General features: G+C 43.0%; 1 protein-coding gene across 9 annotated transcripts in view; it reads right to left on the bottom strand.

Moving 5' to 3' along the window:
• The window catches only part of nfixb (nuclear factor I/Xb), a 143,018-nt gene that overhangs the window by 7,895 nt on the left and 117,608 nt on the right, over window positions 1-17,515 (bottom strand). For 5 of the 9 annotated variants that reach the window (XM_039611003.1, XM_039611004.1, XM_039611005.1 and 2 more), the window contains 4 exons: window positions 16,427-16,501; window positions 10,890-11,018; window positions 6,377-6,552; window positions 1,971-2,062 (listed from right to left, as the gene is read on the bottom strand). In XM_039611003.1, coding sequence (XP_039466937.1) covers window positions 1,991-2,062; window positions 6,377-6,552; window positions 10,890-11,018; window positions 16,427-16,501 — 452 coding nt within the window. In that variant the 3' untranslated portion in view covers window positions 1,971-1,990. The remainder of the gene's footprint in view (window positions 1-1,970; window positions 2,063-6,376; window positions 6,553-10,889; window positions 11,019-16,426; window positions 16,502-17,515) is intronic. The other 4 variants (XM_039611006.1, XM_039611010.1, XM_039611008.1 and 1 more) reach the window with 3 other exon arrangements.

The raw sequence follows: 17,515 nt of genomic DNA, 5'->3' as shown, positions 1-17,515 counted from the left end.
TGCGCCTCCAGGGAAGCAGCCTTTTGTTTTGTTTGACTCTAACAGGTCGCATGAATACGCCCCCCGCCTCCCTCCTGCCTCCTGCCCTTCTCAGCTACCCTACTCCCCTTGGGCACGGTCCCAGCAGGCCTTGGGCATTGTAACTTCTCCCTTCTTAGTTACTCTGCCTCTCTGTCCTTCTGTGTATGTGCTTACAGACACACACAATCCATCTATCTCCCGTGAACACTCCCACTAAATCCTTGGCAGCAGACAGTGACCACCCTCTTTTCTTTCCTGCTCCCCTCTCGAGCAACCCCTTCTCAAATTCAAGATCAACTGGCTATGACATCATGTCTGGTTGCTGGGGGTAACGAGACGGCCAGGACGTGACTTCTATAGGGGCCGAAACTCTCTGTTGCTCTGTTCCCTCCATTTCCCCTCTCGCCTTGCCCTGCTGGTATCTAGTTTCTCGTCTCGCCTGGATGTAGCACCCAACGTTTGCCACTAGAGGGAGGACAAAGCCCACCGCTGGTCCTCAGCCGCCACAGGCTCGTTTTTGAGAGGATCTTTGTTTTGTAATTGATCTTTTAGTTTTAAAGTGGACCATTAATCTTTTCATGTCACTGCAGAGACACGTGTAAACAGTTGGTGCCGTGTGTGTTTTAGCTATGCACTGAAAAGTAAAACCATATTTCAGACAATTTGTCTGAGTCGGTACAGAACATCTCAACTTTTCTATGAGACACATAGCCAGAAGTATTTGGTTACCTCTGTCCAAATACATTTGTGTTCTTGGTGCTATATTTTTTTAAATGTTTTTATGGTTTAGGCCTAATAAAACCAAAGACATAGCGGTAAGTAATATTTTTGACAACAATATGTTGGCAACAGTTTGGGGAATCCGATATTCTGCTACACACAGAGCCAGATCCATGAAGAAATAGTTTTAATGTGAATTAACTTCACTTGGCGTTAAGGGGAACCCTGACTGCAAGTCTTTATTGCCTAAATTCAGTGCTTTAACTCACAATAATGGCCTTGTGGTTAAAGAGCGGAGGCAGTTAGAGGAGCAGATTAATACCCACAGATCTTGAACCTGATGTTTAACAATTAAATACAGTTTGTGTGTGATGTTCGCGTGTCCACACAATTTGGCCACATGGTGTGTGCAAAGTTCCACTTCCAAGAAAACAGAAACAACTTAGAGTTAAGGAAAGTAAACATTTCATCAGCAAAGAAGACGTTTATGAAGTGATGGAATAAAAAGAGATGAACAGTGAAGCAATGAAGGGTAAAGAGCGGAGTATAATGAGCGGAGGGGCAGAAATGGAAAGGGAGAAAAGAGAGAGAACAGAGGGCAGAGAAACAAGGGAGGAGATCAGCAAAGCAGTTTCAGATGGTTTCCATGTGTCGACGAGTGGAGCTGAGCTGGCTCCAGGCGGGTGTGGTTGGACATTAATGAGAAAAGTACTGGTGGTAATGGAGGAGGCACATGAATGAGGTGCAGGGTGGTGAATGGGAGGAAGAAAGAAGGTGAGAGAAGGAAAAAGTAAAAGGCAGAGAGTGAGCAAAGTGCGGTAAAGCTCAAAAGAAGGAGAAAGTGAAGTAGGAAAAAAAGGGGGGCAAGAGGAGGGAAAGGAAAGGAAGCAAGTAGAGAAAAAAAGGCTGTGAGTAAAGAACCCTGAAGGGTAGGCTCCATATGTCCCAAATAAACAGTTGAGCGCATATGGTAAACCACACACGTACTGTAAAATACAGATGTACAAATGCACACATTGATGGCGAGCTGTGGGATGGTGCGAGAGAAGAGGTGGAAGAAACCGTGCAGCAGGTTTCAGGCAGTGAGGGAATAAGAAATACTTTGGCGTACATCCACACAGTTAATAAGTTTCCAGAGTTTGACCAGTAATTGCAGCGAAAACAGCTGAGTTTCCTCCTCACTCTCCTACAAAGTGAGAAAAACTGCCAGTATATCACCCAACTCCTACCTGTGTCTGCTGCGGGATGTTCAGAAAGTTGTTGTCCCGTGATCCGATGCCGACAAACCTGTTGGGAGCTGTGGCGCCTGGCGTGGAGTATGCTACGGAAACAGAAGGAGGATAAAAAATCATCAGTGCCAACTAAACAGCTAGCACTGCAACCTCTCATGGAGTCTTAACTGGAAAGTTACAAATTCTGGGAAGTAAATGTGTACACTCATTCTATGAAAGTTAAATGGAAAAAGTTGTACTACTTTCGTGACTGTATGCTAAACACAATGTAGCTACCTGTTTGCTTAGCTTAGCATAGCATTAAGACTGACCATGAATAAAACGCGATGAATGTAGCCATGGTCACACCACCATTGGGTTGTAAAGCACTCTTTTAAAGCTCCAACCTTATCTTTTTGTCTGCTGCCATGTTGTTGTTTTTTTAAAGAAAGAAGTGACCACACACGGCTGAGCATAGAGTGCTAGCTTATCAGGTAACGCTAGCAAGAACGCATTGGCTAGCAAGCGGCACCTATTAATATTTCAATTTCTCTCACCAGAATTGATTAACCACACAGCAGGCCAAGATATTTGTTAGATTGATCCACTAAAATTCTCTAAAAGGCAACAACACCTCAAACATGTCAGTGTGAGAGATTCCTCTACCAGAATTATTGAAAGTAACCAGAAATACAGCCACAGCCCACTCTCTCGACATTCATCTGTCAAGTAGAGCGGCCAAACTATCTGTTTAATCCTTAATTACTTTTAAAAGAGTACAATTCACTCTTTATTTAATAATTATATTATAAAATAAAGACAGGACCCTTTTTTTTTCAAGACTAAGGAACATGGAAGTCTATGGGTTTAGCTCTCTTTTGAAGTCAGTCGTTTTCTGGCACTTCAGTGTTGACTTTATTATGCGACTTTTTTTGTTTTTTATCACTGCATGTTGACACTTGACTAAATAGCTAGCACTTTCCAAAAAAGCCAAAAAAACTAAGCAAAAACAAAACATAGCCATACCTGTTTAAAACCGTGATTCTAAGTTAAGCGAACTGACATTACATTCATGTGATTGAGTGATTTAAATCTTTTAAACTTTTTCTCTTCTAACTTTGGCCAAAAAGCAAATCATTATAAATGGTCATTGCTTCAACATGAAACGGCATATATTAAACCTAACAGATTTTGGGAAACAGGCGCTTACTTCTACCAAAAGTACAGCTATACATCATTGAGGTCATTAAGACCCCATGGAAATCTGGCATGCAAACTCAGATCTCCCCAGGTGATTAAGGCTACTTGATAAACTCAGTTGGAAGCGATTATGCTCACTGAAATTCTGACACTGAGGAGTCAGGGACATTTAAAACCCAGTGGCATCAACGTCTCTGACAAATTTAGGGCAGTTTGAGGTACCCTACGGACTCCAGAATCTGAATCTCACTGAGGTATTCAGAGATGTAGTGTGTAGACTTGTGCATATGTGTGTCTGTTTGAGTGGAGGAAAGGGAGGACAAGAAGGAGAGACAGGAAGGAAGATAGATATACATCCATGTGTTTCTAAGAATTGGAATAACATAGATAAGACATAGAAGACTTTGAGACGCTGACTGGGGGTAAAACAAAAACACTATATTTGAAGGAGAGCTAAAAACAAACAAAAAAAGTGCTCCATCCAGTGCCCCTCCTACCACAGGTGAGAGAATGTACTGTATGACTGACAAAAATTTTAATGCACACCCTGTTCTTACTCTCTAACAACTACCATGCAACAAAAAGAAGCTAAAGCCAAAGAGGTACCGGTAAGTTATTCCATAAGGTGTCCCAATCTCTACTGGAATGTTTTTGGAGTCCATATAAATTAACTGCCCTAAATTTGTGCCCTTTCATAAGCAACAATGAATTAAAAATAAAAATCTTCTTACGAGGTTTAGCGATGAGCCCAGCGAAGGAAGAAAAGAGGATTTAGAAGTAGAAGAAGTGGAGCGGTGATGTAGCTTTCTCACACCAGGCCACGCAAAATGGGTTCAACATGTAGAGCCCCTGAAACTCATGGGACCTAATACAGAACCCTGATGAATGCCACCCAAGTCCATAATGAAGACTACTTTGAGCCAAACCTTTGATGGCCTTGATCTACTCTATTGTGCTCCACAGTATATTCTGTGCTTGCTGTTATTGGCTTCCACGGGGCTAGGGAGATGCGATGCTGGATACACAATGATGGGACGAAGTTGGAGGAAGAACACTGACAAAGGTCCTTTGACTGGAGAGGGTTGGGGTTTTCTGATTTGTTTTTTAATATTTCTTTTTTTGGTGTTGGTTTGGTTTTGAGAACGGTCTCTGCGGGGTCACTTACACGGAGATGCGGGCGAGGAGAGTCCGCCGTCAGGGGGCGTGCTGTTGGGTTTAGAGTCGGGCATGGGAAGGGGCACTGGGCGGGCCACTGGGGGAGGTGGAGGCAGCAAGAAGGAGCCTGGCATTTTGCTCTGGCCGCTCCCGTTTGGCTGCAGACAACACAAATAGGGTCAGGAGGGCGACATGCGACAATCCGCAGACACGGAATGAAAACAGGACGCAGCTTGGGAGGCCAGGTCCAAAAAAATATCCATGACGGCGGGAGGAGGAGTGGGAGGGGGGGAGCGATGGTGGAAGGAGGAAGAGGAGGAGGGTGGGAAACAACAACCAAAGGAATGATGTATGTGGACGGCATCTTTCATGAAGGTGTGAAAAATAATAATCACCACAGGGTTTGAAAGGAGTAGGAGTTGGAGCTAAAGGTGAGAGTTTCCACAGGGGTGGTCCGTGTCGGGTGGAGGAGGAGTGGAGGAGGGAAGTGAGCAAACTGTTTGACTGGGTTCGTCCAGAAGATGGCAAGAAATCAAAACCATGGAAGGATACTCTTCTACACAAGCACAACACCACCAACAACAGCAGCACCAAACAATCAAAACTTCAACTAAAATCAGAACGGCTAAAAATGAAAACAGAAACACGATGACACAACACAGGGCGGGTATGCTTGACTTGAAGTGTGCCGTGACTGATTCATTCTCGTGCTGATGGTTATAATTTCTGAGGGGTTGGGTGGAGCAGAAGAAAGAAATAAAAAGAGGAGGAGGGGGAACGTCAGGGTCTGAAAGAGGAAACGGCAAAATGACATCGACAAGACAGTACAAAGATTTGTAGACCAGCTGAGTAAACGAATGTGTCGTGTGCTGTATTTGTGTCGCTGTGGGTATATTTTCCTATAATGTAGGTGGACACATTGTCAAAGAAGCTCTCTGGCATTCCTTGTTCATTCAAAGTAATAGTATAATGTTTCATTCATGATTTCAAATTTAGGACCATAGTTACAGTTGAACTAGTTGGAATCTAAGGACTATTCGACGCTTTATTCTGAAATTCAAATTTGGACTTTTAAATATGTCATTAGATTCCAATGAGGTATGATCAAGATGTGCAATTACAACAAAATTTCCAAATTAAGACAAAAAGAAAGACTCCAAGCACCAAAATTAAAGATGAAGGATTAAAACTAAAACAAGCACTATTCTTGAATATCTATCACATCTGTCAGTCACATGACTCGAGAAAAAAACCCCTCAGGGATAATGTGCATACCTCTCAGTTTGTGAACCTCACATCATGTTAAGTTATAATTAACTGAGAAAGATGAGCCACAAACACTTATTTTAATGTAAAAAACATAGTTTTCATTATGTACACAAAAGTTATCTATAACTGCTTCCGTTTGCTGTACTGTTTCACTAATATACAGTGGTCCCTTGCTTTTTTTCTGCAATTTTCCATGTTTTTGTTGTTGTTTTTTTAAAGCGCATTGTGTTCTGCGTCCTGATTGGCTGTAGACGATTGTCAATCAATCTCGTGCCGTGTCTCCTGTACAGTACAGAATGCTTTCAGCTTGTCAAACTTACATAAATCTTCGATCGCTAGCAGTGTGACTCTGAAGTGCTGCACTGTATGTTTGTAAGTTTTCTCCCCAACAAACAACAACGTAGACGAAACGTTTTGCACCGTCAAAGACACCCCGCCTTTGGTTTCATTCTATAATACTGGACTTATTTTTCTACGAAGGTTTGAACTTTGAGAGTGTTTAAACAAGAGAGAAAAGTGTGAAAATGTTCATGCCTGTCTGAGAAAAGTGTATAAAGTGTGTAGTGAGGGGTTTTACAGCCTTAAAACATTATAATAATTGTAAAAAATAAAATTGGCTACTTCACAGATTTCATTTTTAGCACGTAACTTCCGTGATAAACGAGGGACCACTGTATTTAAATTTTCCATGTTGGCGGTCTTTTAGAACTCGTCACACAGTATTCTATCATACTGCTGTAATAAAGGTGCAAGATAAGAGTTTGATAGTAATGTCTCCTTTCACTGGTGGCCGGTCTTACCTGCCCAGCGGCCTGCCCTGAGCCATCGGCACAGACAAACTGCACAAATTCCTTCAGGGGATCCTGTCCAGGGTGGTGGTGATAGCGGATGGTTGGGTGGGTGAAGTAGGGGCTAGACTGCTGGATGATGGAGGGAGACGGGAAGTGCAGGGCCGAGGCTGAAGCACGGGGGCTCCCTGTAAACACAGACGTTTGGTATTAGAGGAAACACGAGCAGAGGAAGAGCGGGACACAGCGAGAGCACGACACGAACCACTGAGTTTCTAAACATTCTTACAGATGGAAGAGATGAACTGAGCCACCACCAAATGATAGCAAGAATATCACATCGCAACTGGAAACAATAAAACCCAAATCTGGTTTTAAGATGAAAGGAACTTTGTTTTTCTAGGAAAAGCTAATTTCCAGTTAATAGGTATTGTATGCATTGCTTATTTTTTATGACTCCTCCAGTAAACCCTTACAGCTTTATTGAAGAAATTTATATGAAACGCTGCGTCCAGATGAACACAATCAACTTTTTGGAAAGAGATTTATACACACATATATTCACATGTGAACACTCAGTGAGACAATGTAACAATTTAGGGCAACACCGTTCAGACTGCACACACTTCTAAATGGGCACAAATTCAGCAGATAAAAGCGCTGCATTTTGAAATCAGATCCAAAAAGCCTGTTAAAAAAACACAAAGAGATCATTGAGTAGTGTCTTATATTAGCCGGTCTTAATGCCTGCGCTCCTGTGTGCTGTTTTTGAGGGTGTGATTCATTGGCGTTGATGCATTTTGGCATTTACATACTAAAGCCTTTTTTATCTGACACATTTTGTTTCTAAGACAGAATTAATCTGTAAATACTCTCTAAATCTGAGTTAATATTTTTTCTGCTAAATGGCTTGTGAGCTTTATATCTGTGTATGTGCACGACAGGTGCGGAGATGCAAAATATAACTGCATTCTGTGGCTAATAAGCTTACAAAAACAAAAAAACATTCTGTTTTTCACCAAAGAAAATAGTGAAACTCACACAAAACAGATGAATATATGTCTGAGGTGCGAAAGGGGAGCAGTTGGTTGAGCCCTACCACACCAAGCACAAAGCCCTCTCTGTCAGACTTATATCCATTACTAAATCTCCTTGTTTTGTATTAGTAGCCTGTTCTCCTAGCTGTGCCAGTTTAACACCCACCCCATCCCATACAGGCCCCCCAGCTGCCCACATTGGGCTGCCAATGCTCTTTAGTGCTTGCATCTTATACATTGTGTGTGAGTGCACTTCATAAGGGTGCCAACCCTGCTGCATTACCCCCCCAGACAAGGGCCTATGCTTCAGGGCCCAGCAGCACCTTGCTTCCATGCCAGCCTGCCTGCTCCCAAGTGAAGCAGTCTCCCTGCTCCTATAGTCGCATACTAATCCCATTAGACACTGGGTGAAGGCCAAATGCTGGGGGTATGGGAGTATGGGTGGGGTGGGGGTGGTGGTGGTGGGGAATCCCTACACCCCTTCATACTTTCACCTTCTTTTTGATTCCCATCATATTTGCCTTTGAACTCCCAAAACCCAACTAGCCCTTCACTGATACCACCTGACACGTCACAGAGGTATTAAGAATGTTAAGATGTTAAAATATTGCTAAATAAATTCATTATAATCTTTCTTATACAGTTGAAATATCAGTGTGTTTGCTTAGTTTCTCATTGTGCTATGCTAATATGCAGGGTGGTAGAAGCTGGACATTTAAACCAAATGGTCACTACTTGAAGCTAATATTTATCACTTAACCTCAGCTGTCTTAAAATGTTTCCTTTACACTACTTTCAGCTAATGGTGGTAAGAATTTATTCATTTCTTTTAGCTAACAGACATACATTTTTGTAGGTATTCCAGCCATTATTGCACTACTTTAGCTAATTATTTTACAATGTCAGCCAACTATATCAGTGCTCTCCTTATTACTTTCAGCTAGCTCTGTAAGAATTTATCTGTCATTTGAGAAACATTTATTTAGCTTTGTTTAATTTTTTAACATTTAGAAATGATTTTGAGCTCTTCCAGCATTTTAGACATTCCTCCCAGCTAAGTGTTTCAAATACTTTTTTAAATTGTACATCCAGACTGTCTGTTACATACATTATAATTTGTAGGGAATTTGCAATTCTCAATAGGATAAAAAAAACAGTGGATCCGTGGCTGACGTGGCTGAAGGGAGAGACTCCATGAAAGCCACCCTTTAGCACCATTGCTGCTATGAACAGCTGGCCCCTACATGCTCCTTATTCCCACTTTCAATCCTTTAAATCCCTTGGATCTTGTCTTTTACGTAGAATAACAACAATGCTGATGATGTGGTAACCACTTTCAAACTAGCATGGCAGCATTCCCAGTGTGCACACTGCCACAGTTTGTATAAAAAGAAACAAATCCCAAAGTGTGTAACTTAGAACCTCTGGCCACCGCAAGGATGGGATATTGTATACATGTGTGCACGAGGGTGTGAACGCTAACAGTGTATGTATGTGTGTGTGGAGACTGGATTTGCTGTAGTCACATCTCAAGAGGCATAGGTTCTGTCAACAAGCGCTGAGTAGGGTTTAATGACATGGCGGTCAACCTCATTGCCTCACATCTGCTCAGTGACTAAAAAATCCTTTGATGTAGCATAGCTACAAGCACAAGGGTAATTATCTCCAGTGAGCTCCTTTACTTTGTCAATTTAGAAAAGTACGTAAAAAAGAGAGTAGTCTCTAATTTGATCTGCACTGTACTGGTTAAAAAAATTATGATTTTTGTATTTATATTTGGAAGCCCTTTAGCTCCACATGTAAATAAACTGGCAGGGTTTAAAGATTCATCTGGTACACAGTAGCTAAGACTCAAAACATCACTTTGTAGCCTTGCTAGTTTGAATTACGTGTTCAACCTGGACTTTCCAAACTGGAAAGGGAAGCAAACCAATAGGAATTTCAAGAAAAAAAAACATAACGTGACTAGATGACTATTAAAGGTCGTAAAGCAAAAACGATTTGAATGAATGAATGATTTCCTTCTACAATCTTTGCCAAGTTCCTGTCTGGAATGATACATATTCACTACTGTTACCACTAAGTATCTGTATGACCTTGCAGCTTGCAGATTTTGATAAAAGGACCCTGTTTAAGACAAAACAAAAATGGGAATTTACCAAATTGTTACAAACAAACTGCTGCGTAGACAGTGAGTTTGGGGATCTGAGACCACGGCAGTTGTGCAGTTGGCCTCATTACTGTCGGACATGTTGGAGTATTAAAAGGAAACTTTTTATTACCCTAAACAGGACTCACAAAAGACCAATAAGTAGAAGCTGAGATAGTGACTTTTAGTTTGTACTAATGAGGGAAGCTCTAGAAGACCCCATAATTCTACTCAACAGCGTCTTTCAGCGACCACTTCAGAACCCCACTCTTCAAGTGTAATTCTGACTTTCTGGTAAAAATGTAAAGCGTTTAGCCAGGATGAGATAACCCTGTTGGCCCATTATGAAGTCATCAAGGCCTTTTTGCCCAACGAGTCAAACTTGTTTCAGAGCTAAAAATTAAAAATGCAACAATACTGTTCTTTTCTTCTTCTATAGTTGTTGGACTGTACTAGGGCAGCTCTGCATCTGTTATAGTTTTAAATAATCCTTATTCCTTTCATGCTGGTCCTAGCCCAGTTGACCTGCCTTCATTTCCCCCTTGATATGCTGCCAGGAGGCTTGAACAACGAATAGGTGAGGTTGTTTTGCTATTAGCCAAAGCTGTGACATCATACAGAGCCAAGAGTGGAAAAAAACTCTCCGTTACGTGGTGTATAGAACAGCCCGAAGCCTCGGCTTTTGGCTCACAGGGATTAGTCATGCGCACACTTACCTCATTCATTTGAAAATTTTGTCCATGTTTATTGTGAGAAAATCTGGATTTGGATCCAAAAACCAAAACAAACAAACAAACAAAAATCCTAACAATAGCTTATTTATACATTACTCATTTCCACTTGTGGTCCTGAGACTGGTTTGCTATCCAGGAGTCTTAAAATAAATACTGGGAGTGGATGGGTAAGAGAAAGCTGTTTTATTCATGTAACATCTTGTTAAGACAAAGTTGATCTGACAGAATAGGTTGCAACATCCACCAAATCCCTCTAAGAAGAAAAGTACGACTACCAGCCATCCACCACCAGACAGAACTAGAGAAGCCACACACCACACCCAGAAACCCTGCAAGCTCCATCACCAGCAAGACCTGCACCCTACGAGGTAGGAGGAGGCAGAAGAGGACGAGGCACAGACCCATAGAGTTACCTGCCAGCTTTTAATTCCCAGCCACTCTCATCTCCCAAAGACAACGCCCCCAGCTCTAAACCACAGAGGAGGGGTAAGGTGGGGGGTGGGGGGCACTGAAAAAGTGAGGAGTGGGTAGGAGGAGATGGTGAGGAGGGGGAGAGGAAGGGGTTGGGGCGATCAGGGGGGGATCGGGAGCTGGGTTGGTCTCACCTGGTCTCACTCCCGCCAGCATTGGCAGTGGGTGGTGGGTGAACGCCATGCGGGGGGACCTCGTCTGGGAGGACAGGGCGCTGAAATCGAATTTCCCCGGCTTCTTAAGTGAACCAGGCGACGAGAGTCCTGGCAAAAAGGGGATCAACAAAATGGCAGAACAGAGACGAGGTTTTAATCAAACATGGCTCCTTTTCTTACTTTGACTCTACTCAAAAAAAAAAGAAAAAGAAAAAGAAATTTATCAGACTTTGTCAGATTTGATTACAAGAATCAAATGATTATGATCGACTGAAATCAATGGATTGATCGACTGATTCATTCATTGATTTGTTTGATTGGCTTAACATACAGATGGGTTCTCACGACCTGTCTATTCTGTGTCTGTACGGTCAGCTGTCTGTCTGATTGAAGGGGAGGAGGACTGAGGGCAGGGTCCGGTGAGAGGCCATGTTTCGAAGCAGCGGGGGTTCAGAGCAAAGGGAGGTGACGGGAGAGGGGAAGGGGTGGGTCGGGGTTCAGGTCAAGAGGCTGGGGGCTCAGCGTCAGGACAGAGGAGAGCTGGGAAATGCAATGGCAGTTCAACTATGGTCACCACTGAGTGTATGAACAACACAGCAATCCCCCTACTCACTTTAACCACTGAAATCTAATCAAACGAGTCTCCTTTGTGAGACGCAAACTACCCGACTAATCCCACACGACAACGCTCTCAGAGCCCGCCGTAGCTACAGAGAACTTCAGGAACGCAGTCAACAAACATGCCAACCAACCTACTCACTGCACTTGTCAGGATGCCTCTTTAGAATGAATGGGATTCTGGATGGCCTCATATCTGGGGCAGACTGTGCTTTCAATTCAATGCCAGCATGAGCTGTGCAACTACATATAGCTGCAGACGAGCATGCCAAAACATACATCAATGGATCCTCTGATGTAGTGCCCTTCTGCATATCTGACTGTCAGGTATTTTATGTTACTGACTTATAGTATTTCATAAAGACGTGCTTGAACTTATATATACACACACACACACACAGACGCGCACACACACACACACACACAAGCTGTTCAGGCTGGGTGGTAAGCACCGGGCGAACTGCCAGTAAAGGCTAGATGGGAGAGCTGTAGAAAGATGGAAGAAGTTAAGCAGGAGAGGAGCGGTGACGGCATGGCCGGCACACATAGACAAACATATTAAAGTGTCCCCCTTTGTCTATAAATGTCGGCCGAGGCTAAAAGCCTGCATGAAATATCCCTCAGTTTGGCAAAAAGGGGCACACAAAGTATAGGCCCAGCTCACCAGCGGACCAGAAACATGGCCAAAAGTGTGAGAGCTACAGATAAAAGAGGCTCTCTTCTGTGATCAAGGCCTTGTGTGGTGGGTGCTGAGGGAATTTATTTTGATGTATGGTAATCCAAAGGCACAATTTAGACTTTCTGGGTTTGAGGAACGGTGCCAAATGGTGTATCTGACCTCTGCGTGGAACCGCAATGTTGAATATAAGCTGAAATAAAACTCTGGAAAGAAAAAAATCCATAAAACAGAGAATAATGAGGAAGTTAAAGTACAGAAAAGTACATCAGCATGGACACACAGACCTCATTACTTTTCTCTGGAACATGCGGAGCTCGTGTTTTGCTTCACATTTGGTTGAAAGAATAGAGCGATAAACAACCTTGGCGAGAAGGACGCCCGTAAACTACTAAACGACACAATATTCACACATATAAAACAAACACACTCGAATAAAGACGTGGATAATTTCAACATGGCCCAAGAGATGTGGAAATAGATTTTATGAGCTGAGCTTATAAAGTCTAACAGAGCAGATTTCTAAACAGCTTTTTCTTGAATGCTAAACTGGGAAATGTTTTATCACTATTTAGCCACAATGCTCACAGGCACCACGGGTGCAGCTGTGCTTGTGTGGGCACCTATAAGCACAGAAAAAGGTGGGCGCCGGCACTTATGTTCAGATAGGCACGTCATGTGACTTCACGAGTAGGTGGGAGGAACGGACACGGCAAGGAGGGTGAGATGCACTTTATTCACCGATAGATTTACGGGACAAATATCATCCATCTGGTGATGCTTTCTTGGGAACATATTACAACCAATTTACAGCTAGTACAGTAAAGTTGTATCTACTGTTAACAGACTTTGGAATATTCAGCAATCAGCCAAAACTTTCAAATCACTGGCAAGTGAACTGAGTAACATTTATAATGCCATTAAAATGTAATATTCTGCTGGAAATTTCGGATGATGTCATCCATGTGGCCGTTACTTTGACATGCATTACCCACCTCGACGTTAATCCAGACCAAGCCCACCCTTTCCCTCATGATGACTACTGTACTCCCTGCTGGCAGGCAGCATCTGCAAGCAGGGCAGCACGCCTGCCAAACTCCTCACGAATGGCTCAAGAAACGTAAGAGCTCAAATTTTCAAGCCTCCAAAGTCTTTAAATTCTAATATGACAGAGCATCAGAGGACCCAGAGTACTTCCTGCCAATGAGGTCCCCTGTCCATACCCCAACGGGTCAGAGCTGTTTGGCATGTTAGGCAGATGGTTTTAATTTTGTGGCATCTGTCTCAAGGAGTAGTGCGTAAGAATGTATCCAATGATAAGTAGTGCTCAAGATACATGCAGAATCAATTAGGCTCTGGAGTAACTTTGACTTTGATAGAAGGAGTCAAGACCACAGATACGGCTCCATTTTTTGATTTTTTTATTTGAGGGTTTAAATTGTAATAAAATACTATTTGGGAGTATTAGGGATGTCACTGTCGTAGCACTGTGAGCATGTGTCTTTTTTATTTCACACATCAAATGAGCAGCTGCGTAGGATTTCTTGCAGCAGCAACCTGAAAGCAGCTGACCACCACAAACAGCGGCATTTCTGTTTTGATGTAATTTTCATTTTTACTATCCTTTGAAAATGTCTCCCATCGAAGCATTTCAAATTGGTTTCAACGTAAGGGAAATAAAAGGACATGATGTGCCTAATTTTGACTAATATCTGATACTTGTGAAAATGTGTGCATTTTTGTGTAGATGCAAGTATAAATAATAGTTTTAGCAGGACTCTCTTGTGAGCACCCAACACTCCTCACAGGTTATCTGCAGCCATCTTCAGTTGAATGGGTTAAAGAGGATGTGGGATGGCTCTCTGTAGATCAGCTCTAGTCTTTGGCTGGAAGTCTGAGAAAATGTACATTTCTCTGGTTCTGCATTGGTTTAGCTAATTTTATAAAATGAATTTGTAACTTCTGAGTTCTTCAACTTTCTCCCCACACACACATATGAAAAGACATTATTTAAATGGCGTTAAAGCCACAGAGACTGAATCTACACATGCTGTGTATTCAATGCGTCCCTGCAGCAAAGCCTGTTTGGCTGCAGTTCCTGTGTTGTACGTATATGCAAGACTGTGTGCTGCCATATCCCAACTTTAATTATAACCAGCTTATTATGCACAAACAGCCTTAAATTATACATATTGTTTTTAGTCTCTGTGATATTCCCTAATTAGTCGCTATCTTGCTGAAATATCTATCTATGTGGCTTCTCAGTGAGGAGCAGCAAATGAGGCCCAGATGCCCAATGAAAGCTTTGTCTGATAAAGCTAACAGAAGTTACTCTGATCTCTCTCTTAATCTGTGTGTGAGAGAGCGTGCGTGTGTGTGTCTGCACATATGCACGCGCGCACACATACACAGTTGTTTGTTCTACGTTATTTCTGTGTCCTGCTCCTGGCACACTGCGCTAACAGACTGGCAGCCAATTGCTCCCATGACCCTGTAGTCTTGCCATGCTAACAAGCTGGCGACCACACAAACCCCCTAACTGTCACAGAACTGGTCCACTAGCATGTGCGCGTGCACACAACAGAGAGACGACAGATCTCGTGCACTCCTCGTTCAGGTAAGCGAGGAACAACAGTGTATATCAGCAGAGCAGCGCTCCTCATTAAACTCGCTGCCACGCGCAACATTAGCGCTCGTAAACACTGAGATAATGCGCACGGGGCAGCGCAAGGACACCTCCGCAAGACAGCCACACACATGACAATTTAATGCCCAGATAATTAGCTTGTAATCTCTGTCAAAATCGCAAATACACGGGAAACCCACCCCCTCCTTCCCTTACTGAAAAGCTGATAGTGGGTTTTCCCACCACTGAGCAGCAGCAGCGGCGGCAGCAGCAAGCAGGCAGAAGGAGAGAACGGAGCAGAGCTGAGCGGGAGACAGCGGACTTAATGATGAATTACATGATCACCTGCTATGCCTCAGAGCTTTTAATTCAGGTAGAGAATCACCTTCTGAGCACGCAGAGGCGGAGGCTCTCCCCTTTCCTTCTCCCCACCCCCCTCCCCCCTCCTCCTGTCCTCCGCCCCTCTTCTCCTCTCCACATCTCTCACTCCCAACACCACCACCACCATCACCAGAACAGATGTCTGCTGTAACCCAGTAGCTCCCTTCGCTGTAGACACATGGAGGCGCCATCTGGACCGGAACGCTGCTCCTCTCCAGATTGGGGAGTGTGCTTATGTGTGTGTGAATGTAAATCAGAGAAGGCGCTTAAATTTAGTTTTCTGTGCGCGTACGCATGTGTCTGCATGTCATTTGTAAATGTGCGCGTTAGTGAGTAAGCATGTCTCGGAGACAGAAGGCGCCTTGTGCATTGATGACACACCTGAGTGCCTTTAGTCTTGTTTGTTTGGGTCGTATGTTGTTTTTCCTGCGCTGTCTTTCAGAGATGGTTGAGTCAGGCCTACAGCAGGTGGGACGCCACTCAACAGCTCTGTCTAAACAACCGGCAGGACGAAGCAGCAAACCCCCATTCACACACCCCGCTCCTCCTTCTTTGTGTCTTTCAGCGCTCGCTTTCTCTCTCCGGGCTCAACAACAAAATTACAACACCCAAAGCACTTAGCTGAACGCCGCTGACAAACTCATACCACCTCGCAAACTCTGTTTGCAGTCTTGTGGTTTTTCGGATATGATAATGCACCTAACTGCATATGTAGACTAGGGTTTACATCAGTATAAGAGCATTCAGACATGTTCTCAATGCCACAGAGACGTCTTTATCCTCCTAGACATCACATTTCTTACACAGATTTACATCTTTAAGTCAGACAGGCGGAAGATGTTATGGAGCTACTGGGCTACCAAAAGGCTTTGGTGAACCCACAATGGACAACAGCAGACATCTGGTAGAAACACAACCCCACCCAGCAGCAGCATAGCCAGAGAACAGGACACAAACAGAGGGATGAAGAGGAGAGAAGAGGAGAGAAGAGAAGAGAAGAGGAGAGAAGAGAAGAGGAGAGAAGAGGAGAGAAGAGAAGAGAAGAGGAGAGAAGAGGAGAGAAGAGAAGGACAAATGAAAAATAACGCAGATTCGCTCTGAGAGCTCACAGATTTGAAGAAAGGACAGAAAGAGATGTACACAAGCTGAGGGTGGTGTGAGCGGAGGTAGAGCATGTATACATGAACACAGTATAATGTTTAATGTTGTTCTAACCATGGTAAGGAAACTGCACTCCATCGCTCTCATGCTTAATCTTCCTCTCCTGCACACTGGCCAAATGGTGCTGCACTGAAAGGCCAAACAGGGGAGAAGGGAAGAGTTAACAATGGAAGAGGGGAGGAGAGAAAAAGAGACATAGAAAGAGATGGAAAGAATGAGAGAGAGAGAGAGAGAGAGAGAGAGAGAAACAGGGGTGGTTAAATAATAGGCAATAGGGGATTTTAATGTTATAGAGTGCAGCAAGTGTCTATAAAATAGTTACATCATTACTGCTGGCAGTATTAAAATGGCAGCATGTGAGTGGGAGGGACGGAGAATACATGAAAATTTAGCAATTTAACAAAATCCCCAAAGCCAAATACGACACCCAAGAGATATATATTAAGTCTATTGAAAATACATTTGACGTGATCACCATCATGATGGTTAACAGTGCGGTTACCCAAAGGGTGAGTGGCTATGATTTCAGCATGTGAATGGGTGGTTGGAGTAGTGCAGCTCAGGATTTTGGTATAACTTTTAGGTATCTGGAGAATACTCAGAAATTAAAAATTCAACATTTTGGGAAATAAGCTAAATACTGATGGGTGATAAAATTGGTAGCCTTCTGATATCTGCATTACAAGTCAGCATTGAAGCAGCCAGCTCATGGTTAGCTTAATGTTATCTCAGTAAAAAGTAAAAAATAAATAAATAAAAGAACAGCTAGCTCGGCTCTAGTCAATCAACAGCTCTGAGATTCATAAATGAATATAAAAAAAACAAAAACATAGAGAAGAGCAATTTGCTTTATTATGGCCTTTATGAGCCTGTTAGCCTATCATAGTGCAAAGAATGGAAACAACAGCTAGCTCGGTTAGTAAGTAAGGTTAAAAACAAACAAAACAAACATTTATTCTCATTTAATAACCTCGAGATAAACTGAAGCAAAAAACATAACGGTGTGACGTGACAGTAGCCAATTTAGCTCTGTCATTAGTCTCTGCACGAAATTAGCTAACTGGCTGCTAGCACAGCTTCCTCTTTGCTGTGTAATAATGTAAATTGCTGTATTTCCCAAAATCTCAAAATACTCCTTAGGAA

The sequence above is a fragment of the Oreochromis aureus genome, linkage group 4, assembly GCF_013358895.1.
Source record: "Oreochromis aureus strain Israel breed Guangdong linkage group 4, ZZ_aureus, whole genome shotgun sequence".
In the NCBI taxonomy this organism is placed as follows: Eukaryota; Metazoa; Chordata; class Actinopteri; order Cichliformes; family Cichlidae; genus Oreochromis; species Oreochromis aureus.
Note: the sequence above shows the minus strand (reverse complement) of the source record. Positions and strands in the feature narration are given on the sequence as shown.